The sequence below is a fragment of the Rhinopithecus roxellana genome, chromosome 3, assembly GCF_007565055.1.
Source record: "Rhinopithecus roxellana isolate Shanxi Qingling chromosome 3, ASM756505v1, whole genome shotgun sequence".
Lineage (NCBI taxonomy): Eukaryota > Metazoa > Chordata > Mammalia > Primates > Cercopithecidae > Rhinopithecus > Rhinopithecus roxellana.
The window spans coordinates 157,801,381-157,818,933 of record NC_044551.1 but is presented as its reverse complement, the minus strand read 5'-3'; the positions used below and the strand labels follow the sequence as shown (position 1 = coordinate 157,818,933).

Here is a 17,553-nt window from a genome sequence, read left to right as displayed (position 1 = left end):
GTCTATACCTTTCTCTCCATTCTCTGCTTCCTGTTCAACGATTACTTTTGTATAGTTCTTTTCTTAAGGCAATGTTTACAGAAGTTGAAATGCACCAATCTTAACTGTGCCATTTTAAAAAATGGATTCATGTGTGTAACTCACACTTTTTTCAAGATACGGAACATTTTCATCATTCACTGGGAATCATCTTAATCATATTTTGAAGCTCAGTTTTATTAACTGCGGAGCAAAAGCCTTGGTCTCATCTGGACACATGATGCAAAAGTAGACAATGTGAAAAAGCACCATGCCCCATATTCTTTATGCTCGTGTATGCTAAAGTGAAGTGATAGATTAATTTAGCTGGACTGTTACCAGCAAGCTGAAATAGTATTTTAACTGATTGAACGTTGTAAAGTATGTTAAAATTAATTTTATTTAGTTAGCCTGTAATGACAGGTTGAGCAGCCCTTGTCCGAAATGCTTGAGACCAGAAGTGTTTCAGATTTCAGATTTTTTAGATATTAGAATATTCGCATGTACATACTGGGATATCTTGGGAATAAGAACCAAGTCTAAACATGAAATTCATTTAAGTTTCATGTACATCTTATACAAATAGCCTGAAGGTAATTTTGTATAATATTTTTAAACAATTTTGTGCATGAAACAAAGTTTGCATTATGTACTTATGTGTGGAATTTTCTACTTGTGGCATCAGATTGGCTCAAAAAGTTGCCGGTTTTGGAGCAGTTCCTATTTTTGGATTTTTGGATTAGGAATGCCCAACCTGTGCCCGTACTGCATAGCTGATGGAGCTGATTTCCATTTTATGTTTCAGTTAATCCCATTATAATTTTAAAAAATTATTCAAGTTTATCAAAAGAGAAAGAAAAAGACCTTCAAGGACAAATTGACTCTCTTAAAACTCTTCTTTAGTTATATGGAAAGAAAACACAGTAATACAGGGAAAAGTTAGAGATGATATATAAGCAATCACTTAAAGAAACTCAATTTACAGGAGATATGCTGCAAGGAAGTTGAAAATGTAAAGGATTTGATACTAAATCACACTTGAAATCTGAAATGATTGGGTAAGACACTTTGTCAGTATTGCTAGAGGTTTGTCTTTTTTTAAAATGTTTTTTGAAGAACTAGTTTTTTGTTTCTTTATTGCTTTCTCTATTTGCTTTGAATTTTCTTGATTTCTTCTATTATCTTTGTTATTTCCTTCTTTCTGAATGCTTCGGGTTTATTTTCCTCATATTTTTCTAGATTCTTGAGGTAGAAGCTTGAAACTGATAAACTGGTGGGTGACCGATTTGAAAATTTTCCTCTTTTCTAATGTACATATTTAGTGCTATAAAATTTTCCTCTCTGCCCTGTGTTAGCTATGTCTCACAAAATTTGATGTGTTGTATTTTCATTTTCAATTCAGGTCAATGTATTTTTAAATTTCCCTTGAGATCTTCTTTTTGATTCATAGATTATTTAGAAGTATGTTGCTACATATCCGAGTATTTGAAGGTTTTCCTCTTACCTTTCCATTATTCATTTTTAGTTTAATTTCATTGTGCTTAGAGAACCCACTCTGTATGATTTCACTATTAATTTGGTTGAGGTTGGTTTTACGGCTGAGGTTGTGGTTATGTTACATAGGTTCTGTGAGGATTTGAAAATAATGTGTATTCTGGTAGTGTTTATTCTGGTGTATTCTGGTATTTTTTATTCTAGTATATTCTGGTATTGGAATGTTCTGTTGTATTCTAGTATTGGAGTGTTCTGGTGTATTCTGGTATTGGAGTGTTTTATAAATATTAATCAGATGCTGTTAGTTGATGGCATTATTGAGTGCTTCTGTATCGCTGCTGATTTTCTGTCTTGTTGGTCTATCAATTGATGAAGGTCATTGAAGTCTCCAATTGTAATTGTGGATTTCTCTATTTCTCCTTCTGTCAGATTTTGCTTCATACATTTTGCAGTTTTTTATATATACATTTGGGATTGCTATGTTTTCTTCTTTTATCATTATACAATATCCTGCTGTGTCCCATGCAGTCTCTGATATGTCCCATGCAGTCTCTGATGATTTTCTTTGCTCTCATGTCTACTTTATATGATGACTTTCTTTGCTCTCATGTTTACTTTATATGATCATTTTCTTTGCTCTCATGTCTACTTTATATGACCTTATGGCTACCCCTGCTTTATTAATTAATTTAGTTAGTTAGTTATTCTAATTTTTATTTATTTCTTTATTTTTGAGACGGAGTTGTGCTCTTGTCTCCCAGGCTGGCGTGCAATGGTGTGATCTCAGCTCACAGCAACCTTCACCTCCCAGGTTTGAGCAATTCTCCTGCCTCAGCCTCTGGAGTAGCTGGGATTACAGGTGCCCGCCACCACAGCAGCTGATTTTGTATTTTTAGTAGAGACGGGGTTTCACCATGTTGACCAGGCTGGTCTCAAATTCCTGACCTTAGGTGATCCTCCTGCCTCAGCCTCCCAAAGTGCTGGAATTACAGGCGTGAGCCACTGCACCCAGCTCCTGCTTTATTTTTTCATTAATAATTGTATACGTTTTTGTCTTTTTACTTTCAAACTGCATATATCATTATATTTGAAATTAAGTTTGATACATATAGTTGGGTCATAATTTTTCAAACCCATTCTCCCAATGTTTTTGTTTTAACTGATGTGCTCAAATGATTTACATTTAACATAACTATAGATTAGTAGAGATTAACTCTGCCATTTTTTGTTTCCTGTTTGTTTTCTGTGTTTTTTTTTTTGTTTCTCCGTTTTCATTTTTCTACCTTCCTGTGGGTTATTGGAACATTTTTTAGAATTCTGTTTTGATTTAGTTGTAGTGTGTGTGTGTGTGTGTGTGTTTTTTTTAGTGTATCACTTTTTATAGCTTTTTACTGATTACTCTAGGTATTACACTATATATACACAACTTATCAGTTTACTGATTGATATCAGTAACTGATATTTTTACCAGTTCAAATGAAGCATAGAAAATGTACCTCCCTTAGTGTCCTTTTGCCCTTGTTCATTTATAACATGTGTTAAATATTTCCTGTACATACACTTAGGACCACATTTAGAAAGTGTTATAATGTTGGATTCAACCACCAAACATAATTTTGGAACCTCAAGAGAAAAAGAAAAGTCTGTTGTATTTACTCATATTTTTGTTTCCTGTGTTGTTTCTTCCTTCTTGATGTTCCAAGATTGCTTTTTAAATTGTTTCCTTTCTGTTTGGAGAACTTGCATTAGCAAATATTTTAAGGTAGGTGTACTGGCAACAAATTCTTTTCCTGAAGGGTAGTTTCACTGGATATAGGATTTTGGGATGACAGTTGTTTTCTTTCAGCACTTAAAAAATATTGTGCATCTTCCTTCTAGCCTCCATGGTTTCTGATGAGGAATTTACTCTCATTCAAATCGTTACTGCCCTGTAGGTAAGGTGTCATTTCTCCTTCACTGCTTTAAAGATATTTTGTCTTTAGTTTGCAGAAATTTCACTATGATGCCTCTTGGTGTGGATTCCTTTGGATGTATCCTGTTTGGGATTTGTTCCGCTTCTTGAATCTCTGGTTTATGCCTTTTGCCAATGTGCTTAGTTTCCAGCCATTATTCCTTTGAGTACTTTTTTTAGCTCCACCCTCCGTCTGGCCTTCTTTTGGGACTCCAGTGACACAAAGGTTAGATCTTTTGGTATGGTCCCACAGGTTCCTGAACCTCTGTTCATTTTTTATGGTCTATTTTCTCTTTCTTCTTCAGAATGGGTAATTTCTATTGCTCCATTTTCTGGTTCATTGATTTTTTGTTCCTTCCATTCTGCTGTGGAGCCCATTATCTTGAGTTTTTATTTCAGTTATTATATCTGGGTTTTTTTGTTTTGTTTTGTTTTTTTGTTTTTTTTTAGACAGAGTCTTGCTCTGTCACCCAGGCTAGAGTGTAGCGGGGCAATCTTGGCTCACTGCAACCTCCCCGCCTCCTGGGTTCAAGTGATTCTCCTGCCTCAGCCTCCCAAGTAGTTGGGGTAACAGGCATGCACCACCACGCCTGGCTAATTTTGTGTTTTTAGTAGAGGCATGGTTTCACCATGTTGGCCAGTCTGGTCTCGAATTCCTGACCTCAGGTGATGCACCCATCTTGGCCTCTCAAAGTGCTGGGATTACAGGCGTGAACCACTACACCCGGCCCCATTATTATATCTTTAATTTCTAAAATTTCCACAGGGATTTCTTTATATCTTTGATTTCTTTGCTGAGACTGTTTTTCATTTGTTTCAAATATGTTCATAATTGCTCATTAAAACATTTTGATGAGGTCTGTGTATAAATATTTGTCAGATAATTCTAACAACTGTCATCTTGGTGTCAGCATCTCTTTGTTGTCTTTTTCATTCACTTTAATATTTTCCTGATTCTTGGTATGACCCAGATAATCCCTTCCTGGTTGTGCCTGTACCCAAAAGGAACCTTTGCCGAAATGAATGAGGCAATATATTCAAGAATGCTTATAGCAGCATTGTTTATAGTAACAAAACTCTTAGAACAACCAAAAAGTAAAACATTAGTAAAAAGAATTTAAAGTTCATAGTACTCCATTTATATAATGGAATACTATGGAAGAATTAAGTGAATGAACTGAATTAACATGGATAAATTCAATAGCATAATGATTAAAAAGAGCAAGCTCACAGAGGATCCATACCATATAAATTCATTTATATAAATTGCAAAGACAGATAAAACTAAATGATAAATCATTTAGGAATACAAGCTTTTCTATTGCAACTATAAAGAAGAACAAACAAGTAAAAATTCAGAAAACTGTTTCTTTTTCATAGGGTTGAAAGATGTTATGATGGAGGCATAACATCTTGGCATCATTCTAATTAAGCTGGGTAATGGGTAGATGAGTGACCATGTTATTATTGTTTATTATTATTATTGTACATACATGTTGTATGCACGCTTTTGAATTTTGATAGATTTTAAAATAGAAAAAAGTAAAAACAAACAAACAGCAATTTCTGAGCTGGGCATGGTAGCATCTGCCTGCTACTCAAGAGGCCAAGGCAAGAGGATCACTTGAGCTGAGAAGTTCAAAACCAGCCTGGGTAACATAGCAAGACCTTTTCGCTTAAAAAAAAAAAAAAATTCTTTAATAAACATGAAGCAATTTCTCTGGGGTCAGTTTGCCTGGATTCAAATTCTATTTCCACCTCTTATTAGCTAGGTGATTGTTGAAATCCTAACCCCCAACATGATGGTAGGAAGTAGGGCTTTGAGTGGTAATTAGGTTACGATGAAGCAGCCCTGAATGAGATTAGTGCATTTATAAAAGTGATTCCAGAGAGCTCTCTTGCATTTTTTCTGCCATGTGAGGATACAAGGAGAAGTCAGCGCTCTGAAACCTGGAAGAGGACCCTCACCAGAACTCAACTATGCTGGCACCCTGATTTTAGACTTCCAACCTCTAACACTGTAAAACATTACTTTCTGTTATTTATAAGCCACTCAATCTATAGTATTTGTTACAGCAGCCCAAACTCATTAGGACAGTGACTTTGGGCAAATTGCTTTACCTCTGTGTGTTACAGTTTGTTCACCTTGAAAATGTTGACACTAATTGTACCATTATTTTGAGGATTAAATGAGATATGTATAAAGTACTCAGAAAATAGCCAAGTACACCGAAAGTATGTAGTAGTAATAATAGTACATGATATATAATAATGTTTAATAACAAAGTTTGTAGAAACTTGAATATGCCACTAAGACTAAAAATCATTAGAAATACTCAAAAATAAAGTGAGAGACTTCAGAACATAGAAGAAAAGCTAAAGATATAAAATAAAAGAGAATATAAGAAACAGAGAAATAATTGAGAATATTCAATATCTGACAAGCATAAGTTTCAGAAGGAAATAACAAGATTAAACTTAGGGATACAACTATTAAAAAAATAATAGTAGAAATGGGCCAGGTACAGTGGCTCACAACTGTAATCCCAGCACTTTGGGAGGCTGATGCAGGTAGATCACTTGAGGTCAGGAGTTCGAGACCAGCCTAGCCAATATGGTGAGACCCCAACTCTATTAAAAAAAAAAAAATTAGCTGGATGTGGCGGTGTGCACCTATAGTCCTACCTACTCAGGAGGCTGAGTCAGGAAAATCATTTGAACCCAGGAGGCAGAGGTTGCAGTAAGCCAAGACTGCAGATTGCACCACTGCACTCCAGCCTGGGTGACAGAGTGAGATCTGTCTCAAAATAATAATAATAATAATAATAATAATAATAATAATAATAGAAATGAAGTAATCCCAGAGATAAAAAGGTATAAATTGTTAGAATACATAAGTACATTGAGTGTTCAGTAAAATGAATGAAAAAATTATAATACTATTATGAAATTCAAGACATCTAAAAAGAAGAGAGAAAATTCTGAGGGAAGGAGACACAAAAAATTCTTTTCTCCACAGAAATATGGAAAGAGAGAGAGAGAGATGGGGATATAAAAATCAAGAATCACACTAGTATAAAATTTGTTATCAAAAATCATGAATCAATAATCCATATATTAATGATTTTAAATTTCCAAGCAATAATTCTGTATCTGACAAAATAATTAAATATGAAGGAAAACTAAATGCATTTTCAGACTGGCAGCAATGCAGAAAGTTGTTTTTTTGTGAACCCTCCCTTAGGAAGACATTTCAGGATATATTGTAGCAAAGAGAGGGAATAAAAAGGGAGACAAGTGATCTGACTCAACCAGGAGAGGTATGAAGACAAGATGACAGTTTTGTACAGATTTAGAGATCATTTAGTACAGATGGAAGCAGAAAGCTAGAGGGCTTCAGGTTAGGAAATATGGTAAAGTGAATTATTGATTGAGATTTTGAAAATATGGTAAAGCCAATTAATGGAGTCTAAAATGATGAATCTATCTGGTCTTGATTTTAGGAACATACTGTTTTCAATGGTACAGGAAGCACAACATTGGATCCAAAGAGCAGGAAAGATAGTCCCTATCACTAAAAAATAAAGTGAGAGACATCAGGACATAGAAGAAAAGCTAAAAATGTAAAATAAAGGAAATATAAGGAACAGAAAAATAACTAAGAATATTCAATATCTTTTTTGATTTTTGTGTTTTAAATTTTTTCATTAAGAATATTTAATAGTGGACAAGCACAAATCTCAAATGGGAATAACAAGATTAAACTTAGGGATACACTATTAAGAAAATAATAGTAGAAATGAAGTAATCTCAGATCTAAGATTACTTATATCCCTAAGTAATCCCAGACTATTTAGAGGTTTCAGTAAGTAATATGGCTCAGCAATGAACAATATTTTGAGAAGATAATCAGCCCAACAACCTGGAACTGTTCTGACACTCATAGGTCAGCCATAATCTTCTCCTATTGAATGCAAACAATTTCATATAGCACCAAGACCAGAAAATAACCTTGTAACTCTGATGAAGCAAGACTTCATGCTTGAGGAGACAATGTCTAAAACAAAAAAGAAAAAACAAAAGAGCTCTTTTTCCTTGCTAGTATGAGTGAATGCTGCTTATTTACCAATTACAGATTTAATTCCAGTGTTTTTCCCACTTCCTAAATGAAATTCATTAAAATAATACAGAATTACCCCAATTTTCTGAAAGCATCCAATCCAGAGCTAACCTGTACTTCTTGAATCTCTGTTAAAAACACCTAACAGAAGACCAAATCCTATAACTCCTTTGTAAGACTCTGTTACTAAAGTGGCTCCTGTTTCCTACTGTGAGCAGTCTCCTTCATTGCAACAAGTCAATAAACCCAACTTTGTTCTGATACGGTGTGTTCTTAGTAATTTGGGACTGCAGGGCATTCATAATTTATATAGTCATTAAAAGTAAATTTTAAATATTATCTTCAGGTTCTAAAATATATCTATAGACAAGACAAGTAATTCTTAGCTATGGTTGTAAAAATGTAAAATGTAAAAGTAGAAGTTAACTGAGAGAGGTTGGAAAGTGTAAGAGAGAAACAGATATAAAAGGAAGAATGATATTCTTTTTTTCATACAAAAATCTAATGAAACTGTTATTACTGGAACAATAAAGAGAGGTTTCAGTTTGATCAGAGAAGTACCCAAAAATAGTAATATAGCTTTATCTGAAAAACAAAAGATTGAAGTTGTTTTAAGTGTGTTATCTTAATAGGAAATTGTCTAAAGTTTGTGAAAGTTACTACATTAGTTTGCGAGGGCTGCTGTAACAAATACCACAGACTGGGTGGCTTAAACAACAGATATTTCTTTCCTCACAGTTCTGGAATCTAGAAGTCCAAGATCAAAGTGTTGGCAGGGTTGGTTTCATTTGGAGGCCTCTCTCTTTGGCTTGTAGATGGCTATCTTCTTCTAGTGTCTTCACATAATCATCCCTCTGTGTGTTCACATGTCTGGCATCTCTTTATGTTCTAATCTCCTCATCTTATAAGTACAGCAGTTATATCGGATTAAGGTCTGCCCTAATGACCCATTTGAATGTGATTACCTCTTTTTTTAAGGGCCTATCTTTAAATATAGTCACATTCTGAGGTAGTGGGAGTTAGTTTCAACATATGAATTTGAGGGGGATTTGGGAACACAGTTCAGCTCATAACGGTTACAAACATATTCCTTAGTGATAAGAAAGTAAATACAAGAATTTTTAAAAATGTATAAAGTGCTTGTCAATGGGATAAAATGAAAAAGCAGACAGTACTAGTTTGTTGGCAGAAATGTGGAAAAATTTGTACATCCAGATACTGGGGATAGCAGTGTAAATTAGTACAACCACTGGAAGACTATTGGGAAATGTCTACTAAAAGTAAACGTGTACTTACAAGATGGGCAACAATTCCACTTCTAGGCATATACCCAACAAACCTGCATATACAGGTTGCCAAAAGGCATGTTAAAATAACGGTTATAGCAGTATAATTCATAACAGCCAAACTTTGCCCTATCCCAAATACTGATCTAAAGGATAGAAAATAAATTGTAGTATATTCATACAGTGGAATATTATACAGCAATGAGAATGAAAGGACTAAACTTAAAAGCTGTATTATGGATAAATTTCATAAACATAATGCTGAGTAAAAAAAGCCAGATGCAAACAGTTCATACTCTATTACTCTGTTTATATAAATTATAGTATAGGAAGTCAGCATATTTGCCATACTTGGGCTAGCAGTGATTATAAGGAGTAATTTGTGTGGCACCTGGGGTGCCAGTGATGTTTCATTTTCTCTTCAAGCTGCTGGTACTAAATATGTTACTTTGTGAATATATATTAAGTTGAACATAAAGGATTTGTTCACTTTTCTTCATGTAAGTAATAATTCAATTAAACTGTTTTTTAAAAGTTTGCTAATAGGAATCAGGGCTGCAAAAAAGTCAATAGAAGATTGCTGCCCTTTACATATTTTCTCACATATTTGTTAGCATATGTATGTATTTGTCTTTGTTTTAAACAATTAAAATATAATGATTTGAAACATTTTTAATTTTTGCATTTCAGCATCAAATATGTAATACTTAAGAGTGTCATGAAATAGAATGGATAGAATATGTAGAAAATAAAATTAATATTAGATTTTATTAAGATGGTTTATCACAACAAGTACCAACAAGAAGAGAAAAAAATCTCAGGAAAATCAACAGCATGCATGGATTTGGAATGACCCTATGTAAATCAATGCAATGAAATAAAATCGAGTTTTCAATACTTGGGAAGCATAAAGTTCAGCAGACAAATCCATTGAAAAGGGAAATAAAAGCTAAATCTCAAGGTGAAATTTTTGTCCATGACACTCTCGAATTCTAGATCTGAAAAAGTTTGGGATAAATGGCAGAAAACAACGCGTCATAATGAGATCTCTAATTTAATCCAAAGTTATTCCGGAAGGCGGCAGTTTTCCCTATTTCTTCACCAGCGCCCTGGGGCAAAAGGTTAGGAATAATAGGCTTCAGGAACTTGAACTCGCCGGTCCCTGAGTCTCCCGTCAGACACACCTCGTACTGGTAGCTCTGGGACAGGGTTCCGGTGCCGCTCACGTCCACCAGATGCCCTGGAAAGGGGCCCTCGGGCACAGAGCAGCGACCCACCGAGGCCGCCCTGGTCCTCCTGCACAGCCGCACCGCCACGAACAGGAGCACTGACAAGAGGAAGAGCGACGACACGGAGGCCAACGCCACCACCAGGTAAACGGTGAGCGAGTCGGCCTGGGCCTGGGCCGGGGCCGCCTCCGCGAGTGGCAGATAGGGCTGGGAGAAGCCGTCCACCAGGAGCACGTGCAGCGTGGCAGTGGCAGAGCGCGGAGGCTCGCCATTGTCTTTGACCAGCACCACCAGCCTGTGCTTGGCCGCGTCGCGCTCGCTCAGCAGCCTGGCGGTGCGCACCTCGCCATTGTGCGCCCACACGCCGAACAGCCCGGGCTCCGTGGCCTTGAGCAGCTGGTACGACAGCCAGGCGTTCTGGCCCGAGTCGCCGTCCACCGCCACCACCTTGGTCACCAAATAGCCCGGCTCGGCCGCCCGGGGCACCAGCTCTGTGCAGGGCGCGGAGCGGTTCTGCAGCGGGTACAGCACGAAGGGCGAGTTGTCGTTGGCGTCCAGCACCAGCACGCGCACCAGCGCCTCGCTGCTCAGCGCAGGGGAGCCGCGGTCTGTGGCGCCCACGCGGAACTCGAACTCCTGCAGGGCCTCGTAGTCCAGCGACCTGAGGGCGAACAGGTGGCCGTTGTCTGCGTTGATGGAGACCAGGGAGGGGAGGGGCAGGTGCGGGTCCTGGGGCGGCAGCAGCGAGTAGGTGACCTGGGCGTTGGTGCCTGAGTCTCTGTCTGTGGCGCTGACACTGCCGATATGCAGGGCGGGACTGTTGTTCTCGCGGACGAACAGGGTGTAGGAGGTTTGGGTGAAGGCGGGGGCGTTGTCATTGACGTCGGAAACCAGCACGGTTATGTTGTGCTCGGTTTTCAGCCTGGGTGTCCCCAAGTCGGTGACAGTGATGGTGATGTTGTACTCGGCTTGGCTCTCTCTGTCCAGTGCTCTCTGTGTCACTAGGGTGTAAAAGTTTTTTAATGTGGGCTTCAAAAGAAAGGGGAGATCATTCTGAATGGAACAAATCATCCTACCGTTGTCCCCGGAGTCTGGATCAGAAACACTGAAAACAGCAACTACAGTTTCTGGGGCATTTTCTGGGGTAGGACTGGAGAGCGTGGACATGGTGAGTTCAGGGGCGTTGTCATTCACATCCATCACTTCTATAGCCACAGTGCATTTTCCTGAAAAGCCCCCACCATCTGTGGCTACAATTTCCACGTTATAATATGGAGTTGCCTCGAAATCCAATGCCCTTTTCAGGCGAATTTCTCCTGTTTTTTCATCTATTACAAATGGTTGAATAACTTCATCGCCTTGGAATAGAGCATAGGCTACACTCCCATACGCTCCTGCATCTAAATCTCGGGCAGAGACAGCGACAACTAAGGAGTTAAGGGGGCTGTTCTCGGGCACCTGTACCTCGTAGAGTGATTGCAAAAATTCAGGCGCGTTGTCATTGTTGTCCAAGACGACAATGCGAACTGTGGTGGTCCCAGACCTGGGCGGAGCACCACCATCCAGTGCAGTGAGTGTTAAGCTGAGCTCAGGCCGCTCCTCCCGGTCCAGAGCTTTGTCCAGCACCAGCTCTGGGTATTTTCTGCCATCTCCGCGATTATGAGTAGCAACATGAAAGTGGGAATTTGTGCTGATTGTGTAGTTCTGAACAGTGTTGCTACCTATGTCAAAGTCCTGGGCTATTTTTAAAGGAAACACAGTCCCTGGCTGGGTGCCCTCTGGGATTTTTAGGAGCATTTCCCTCTCTGGGAACTCTGGGGAATGGTCATTTATATCTGTGAGCTGCAGATCAGTTTGATAAAACTGCACTGGGTTTTCTAGTAAGAGTTGGAAATGCAATATACAGGGTTCTGTCGTCCCGCACATCACCTCCCGGTCTAGTTTTTCATATAGAAGCAAATTGCCGGTCTTTATATCCAGCTGCAAGAGCTCTTTGTCTCCTTTGTAATGGATTCGCGCGCTCCGAGTGGCCAGTTCCCCCACCCTAAGACCAAGGTCTTTTGCCAGGTTGGCCACAGAATAGCCACTTTCTGTTTCTTCTGGTATGGAATACCTAACTGCCTCAGAGCCAGCCTCCCACAAAAGCAACAGTATAGCAAGAAACATAACTTGCCTTTTCTGTGGCGTTTTTGCTAGCGCAGTCTCCATTGTTCAGACCCGGTCCAGAAGGTGCAGTTTCTTTAACTCTGTATACAATCCACCCAGATGATTTGCTTAAATAACCGCGAATCCGATCTTTCTTAACTGATTTCCACAAGAACGACGCCCACTCCACAAGATCTTACCTAAAATGCGTCCTTCTTTTAGGAAGCATTCAGGGTTTGGATTCCTCAGCTTAATGGCGCCTGAGGTATCCGCAGAGCCCACTATCCACACTCTTAGCCTGCAGCGCCACCAGGCGTCCTAATTTACTATTGCATATAGTATTTGCCATTTCATCCTAAATTCTAACCCTGACGTGTATCCATACCCTTTTGTCACATAAGCTCTCCCGATTGTATCTCCAGCTCTTAGTTACTGAAAGTTCTAAATAAACGTTGTGGAGTTAATTTTCAGTGAGAGAATACTTTTGAGAAAAACCTAAAATTATATATTAATCTCCATGAAAGTACCCTTGAGTACACAAATATACTTTATTTGGTGTTTCTTATTTGATTATATTAAATAAGTGATCATGAATAGCTATAGAAATTTAAAGTTTAAGAAAAATTACTTTCACTTTGAAGTAAACACCAATAACACCCAGAAAATGGCACAAATCATAGGTGTACAACTCAATGAATTTCGCAAAGTGAACACACTCCTATAAGTAGAACCTAGATTAAAAATACTACCCAAACCCAAGTCCCCACCTGCTATTGTCTGGTTACCGTCCTCTCCCCAAAAGATAAGCACTGTCCTGACTTCTGTTGTCATAGGTTTTTGTTTTTTTTTTTTTAACTTTATACAAATGGAGTTATAGATTGTTACTCTCATGTGTCTGGCTTCTTCTCCTCAATATTATGTTTGTCAAATTGATCTGTGGCATCTTGCTCTTATTTATTTTATTCTCATTGCTTTTTATTATTCTGTTGTATGAATATACTATGATTTGTTTATTCATTCTCCAGTTGATGAACGTTGTTTTTTTTCCAGGTTTAAACTATTTTGGGTAGTACTGGTATAAACATCCTTGTACTAGTCTTTTGGTGACCACATATATGTGTTTATGTTGAATATTTTCAAAGGAGTTGGATTGCTGTGCATTAAAGTGTGCACATATATGTTGCTTTAGCAGATAATGGGAAAGTTTTCTCAAGTAGTTTTACTAATACCAGCAAAGTATGAGAGTTCCAGTTGCTCCACATTCTTGCCAACATTTGATGCTATCTTTTCCATTTTAAACCACTCTAGTTAGTGTTTGGTGATATCACATTGTAATTTTAGTTAGCATTTTCCCCAGTGATTAAACAATTTGAGCACATTTTCCTGTTTATCAGCCATTAGTATACAATCCTGTGAAGGGCTTATGCAAACCTTTTTACTTTTTTGGGGGGAGGCATTTGCCTGTTTGCTTATTCTCATATTATTCTGGGTATAAGTCCTTTTTTAGATATATGTATTGCAAATATCTTTTCCCACTCTATGGTTTATATTTCAAGTCTATTATGTGTCTTTGATGAATACAATTTCTTCACTTTAGTCAGATTTGTCAATAATTTTCATTTATGATTAGCATTTTTTGTGTTCTATTTAAATGTTCACATACTCCAAGGTCATGAAAATATTCTTATATGATGTATTTTTTAGAGCTATAATCAACCTGAAATTAACTTTTCAAGTGAATGAGGTTGGAGTCAAAAGTTTTAAAATATAAGTATCTGAATGCCTTAAACCTTTGTACCATCTATTTAAAAAACAATCCATTTTCCACTGTTTTTGAAATGTCATCTTTGTTATAAATTAGGTAACCATAGCTCTGAAGATGTTTTATTCAATCTTGTTTACCCTATAATAACTCATTGTGTTAATTATTATAGCTTTATCATGAGTTTTGTTATCTAAGAAGTAAGTTCTCCAGTTTTTTAAAAGTAGACTTTAATTTTTAGAATGGTTTTAGGTTCACAGCAAATATGAGAGTAAAGTACAGAGATTTCATATGTACCCCTGTTCCCACACAAGCACAGCCTCATCCATTATCAACATCCTCCACCAGAGTGGTTCATTTACTACAGCTAATGAATCTACATTGGCACATCATTATAACCTGGAGTCCATAGTTTACATTAGGGCTCATTCTTGGTGCTGTATATTCTATGGCTTTGGACAAATTAAAAATGATGTGTATTCACCTTTATAGTGTCATACAAAGTAGTTTCACTGCCCTAAAAATCCCCTGTGCTACACTTATTTATACCTCCCTCCCTCCCCTAGAACCCAATGTAAATGGATTTTTTTACGCCACAGTGTTGCTTTTTCTAGAGCATCATGTAGTTGAAATCATACGGTATGTAGTCTTTTCAGATTGGCTTCTTTCATTTAGTAATATTCATTTAGATTTCCTCAATGTCTTTTCACGGGTTGGTAGCTCACTTCTTTTTGATGCTGAATAGTATTCTACGGGTTGAATGAACTGCAGTTTGTTTATCCATTCACCTACTAACTGACATCTTGGTTGCTTCCAAGTTTTGGCAATTATGAATGAAACTGCTATAAACGTCCCTGTGCAGGTTTTTGTGTGAACATAAATTTTCAACTCCTTTGGGCAAATACTAAGGAACAAGAGTGCTGGATAACATGGTAAAAGTATATTTTGTTTTTTATCAAGCTGCCAAACTGTCTTCCAAAGTGTCTGTACCATTTTGCATTCCCACCAGCAATGAAAGAGAGCTCCTGTTGCTCTCATTACCAGCATTTGGCACTGTTAGTATCCTAGAGTTTGGTCATTCTAATAGGTGTGTAGTCGTATTTCACTGTTATTTTAATTTACATTTCTCTGTTAATATTAATATATGATGTGGAGAATCTTTTCATATGTTTATTTGCCACCTGTATATCTTCTTTGGTGAGGTGTCTGTTAAGGTCTTTGGCTTATTTTTAAGTTGGGTTCTTGTTGCTCAGTTTCAGTCATTCTTTGTGTATTTTGAATAACAGTCCTTTATCAGATATGTCTTTTGCAAATATTTTCTCCTAGTTTATGTCTTGTCTTTTCATTTTCTTCATAGTATCTTTTGCAGAGCAGAAAGTTTTAATTTTAATGAAGTCCAGCTTATTAACTCTTTCTTCTATGGATCATGACTTTGGTGTAGTATCTCCAGTTTGGTTCCTTTTCATCAAGGTTCCTTTGGTTATTACTGTTTTTGTATTTTCAAATAAACTTAACTTTCAGCTCATTAATTTTCACAAAGAAAGCTGCTGAAATTTTAAGATTTTATTGAATCTATGGAATGACTAAGGGAGAGCTGACATATTCCCAACACTCAGTCTTCCAACTAGTGAACATTGTATACTCCCGTAATTATTTAGATCTTCTTTAAGTTCTCTCAATATTTTAGTTTTCAATGTAGAAGTCTTATAAATATTCAACTAGATTTGTTTATAAATAGCTGCTATTTTTGAAATTATTGTGCATAATATTTAAATTTTTCACTTTTTTGTTGCTGTATAGAAATAGAACTCATGTTTGTATGTTGACCTTGTATCCAGCGGCATTGTTAACTTCATTTGTTAATTCTGGTAGCCTGTAGATTCTTCATGGCTTTCAATGTATACAATCACGTCTACTTAAAAAGACATTTTTATTTTTTCCCTTTGAATCAGAGTGCCTTTTATTTCTTCTTTGCTTTATTCCGCTGTTTAGAACCTGTGACAGAATACTAAATTGGAGAAGAAAAGACAGGTATCCTTGTTTCATTCTTGATCTCCAGGGGAAAGTTTTTGAAAACTTATCATTCATGATGTTTCCTGTAGGTTTTCAAAGTCACTCCGAAAGTTCCCTTTGATTTTAGTTTGCTAATAATTTTACCACTACTGTGTGTTGAATTTTATTACATGACTTTTTCCTGTATCCATTGAAATAATCATGTTTTTTTATCTTTTAATATGGTAAGTTATAATGATCAATTTTCAAATATTAAACTGCCTCTGTATTCCTAAAATAAACTCCATTTTCCAATAATTATTTCTCTTTTATACATTTTAAATTTTTATTTGCTAATATTTTTAAAAATGAATTTTCCATACCTATTTACAAAAAAAGAATAGTTGGTAATTTTCATTTCTTATAATATCCTATTCAGGTTTGAATATTATAACCTATTCAGATTTATGCTGGCACCCAAATGATTTGGAAAATGTTGTCTATTTTTCTACTCTCTGAAGGAGTTCGTACAAATTAGTGATAATTTTGACATAAATATTTGGGAGAATTCACTGCTGTGAATTAGAGTGGGAAGGTTTTTAATGAACAACTTTCATTAATATAATAGATATGACTAATCAGATCTTAATTTTGTCCTTTTTTTTTTTTTTTTTTTTTTTTTGACACAGAGTCTCGCTCTGTCGCCCAGGCTGGAGTACAGTGGCCGGATCTCAGCTCACTGGAAGCTCCCCCCGCCCCCGGGGTTCACGCCATTCTCCCGCCTCAGCCTCCAGAATTTTGTCCTGTTTTTAAAGGATGGTTTCTGTTTTACATAAATTGTCAAGTTTGTTGGCATAAAATTGTTCATAATACTTCCTTTTTATATTTTAAATGTCTGTAGGTTGGTAGTTTGTTGTTGTTTTTTGAGACGGAGTCTCCCTCTGTACCCCAGGCTGGAGGGTAGTGGCGTGATCTCCACTCACTGCAAGCTCCGCCCCCCCGGGTTCACGCCATTCTCCTGCCTCAGCCTCCCGAGTAGCTGGGACTATAGGCGCCCACCACCATGCCGGGCTAATTTTTTGTATTTTTAGTAGAGATGGGGTTTCACCATGTTAGCCAGGATGGTCTTGATCGCCTGACCTCGTGATCCGCCCGTCTCGGCCTCCCAAAGTGCCAGGATTACAGGCGTGAGCCACCACGCCCGGCCCATAGTTGTGGTTTTTTTTATCCTGATATTGGCAGTTGGTGTTTTCCCTCTTTTTATCTTGATTAGTCAAAGAGTTTTAAATTTTAATCATTGTGGAAACCAACTTTTCACTTCACTGATTTCCTCTGTTGAGTATTTGTCATTTATTTTGTTTCTGCCTATGTGTGTGTGTATAAAATTGTCTTCCATCTTTATTTGCATTTGATTTGCTGTTCTTTTTCTAGCTTCTTGAGATGAAAGCTTAGATTATTGATTTTTAGCCTTGCTTTTCTAACATGTGCATTTAAGATTTTAAATTTCCCTCTAAGTACTGTTTTGATATGCCAGGTCTTAATTTTTCCCTGTTCAA

The 17,553-nt window shown here is 37.1% G+C and overlaps 1 protein-coding gene across 1 annotated transcript; it reads right to left on the bottom strand.

Moving 5' to 3' along the window:
• Window positions 1-9,618: 9,618 nt before the first annotated feature.
• On the bottom strand, window positions 9,619-12,532 carry PCDHB5 (protocadherin beta 5). The gene has a single exon (XM_010388202.2). The coding sequence runs from the start codon at window positions 12,304-12,306 to the stop codon at window positions 9,919-9,921; it is 2,388 nt and encodes a 795-aa protein (XP_010386504.2). The 5' UTR covers window positions 12,307-12,532; the 3' UTR covers window positions 9,619-9,918.
• Between the last annotated feature and the right edge of the window lie 5,021 nt (window positions 12,533-17,553).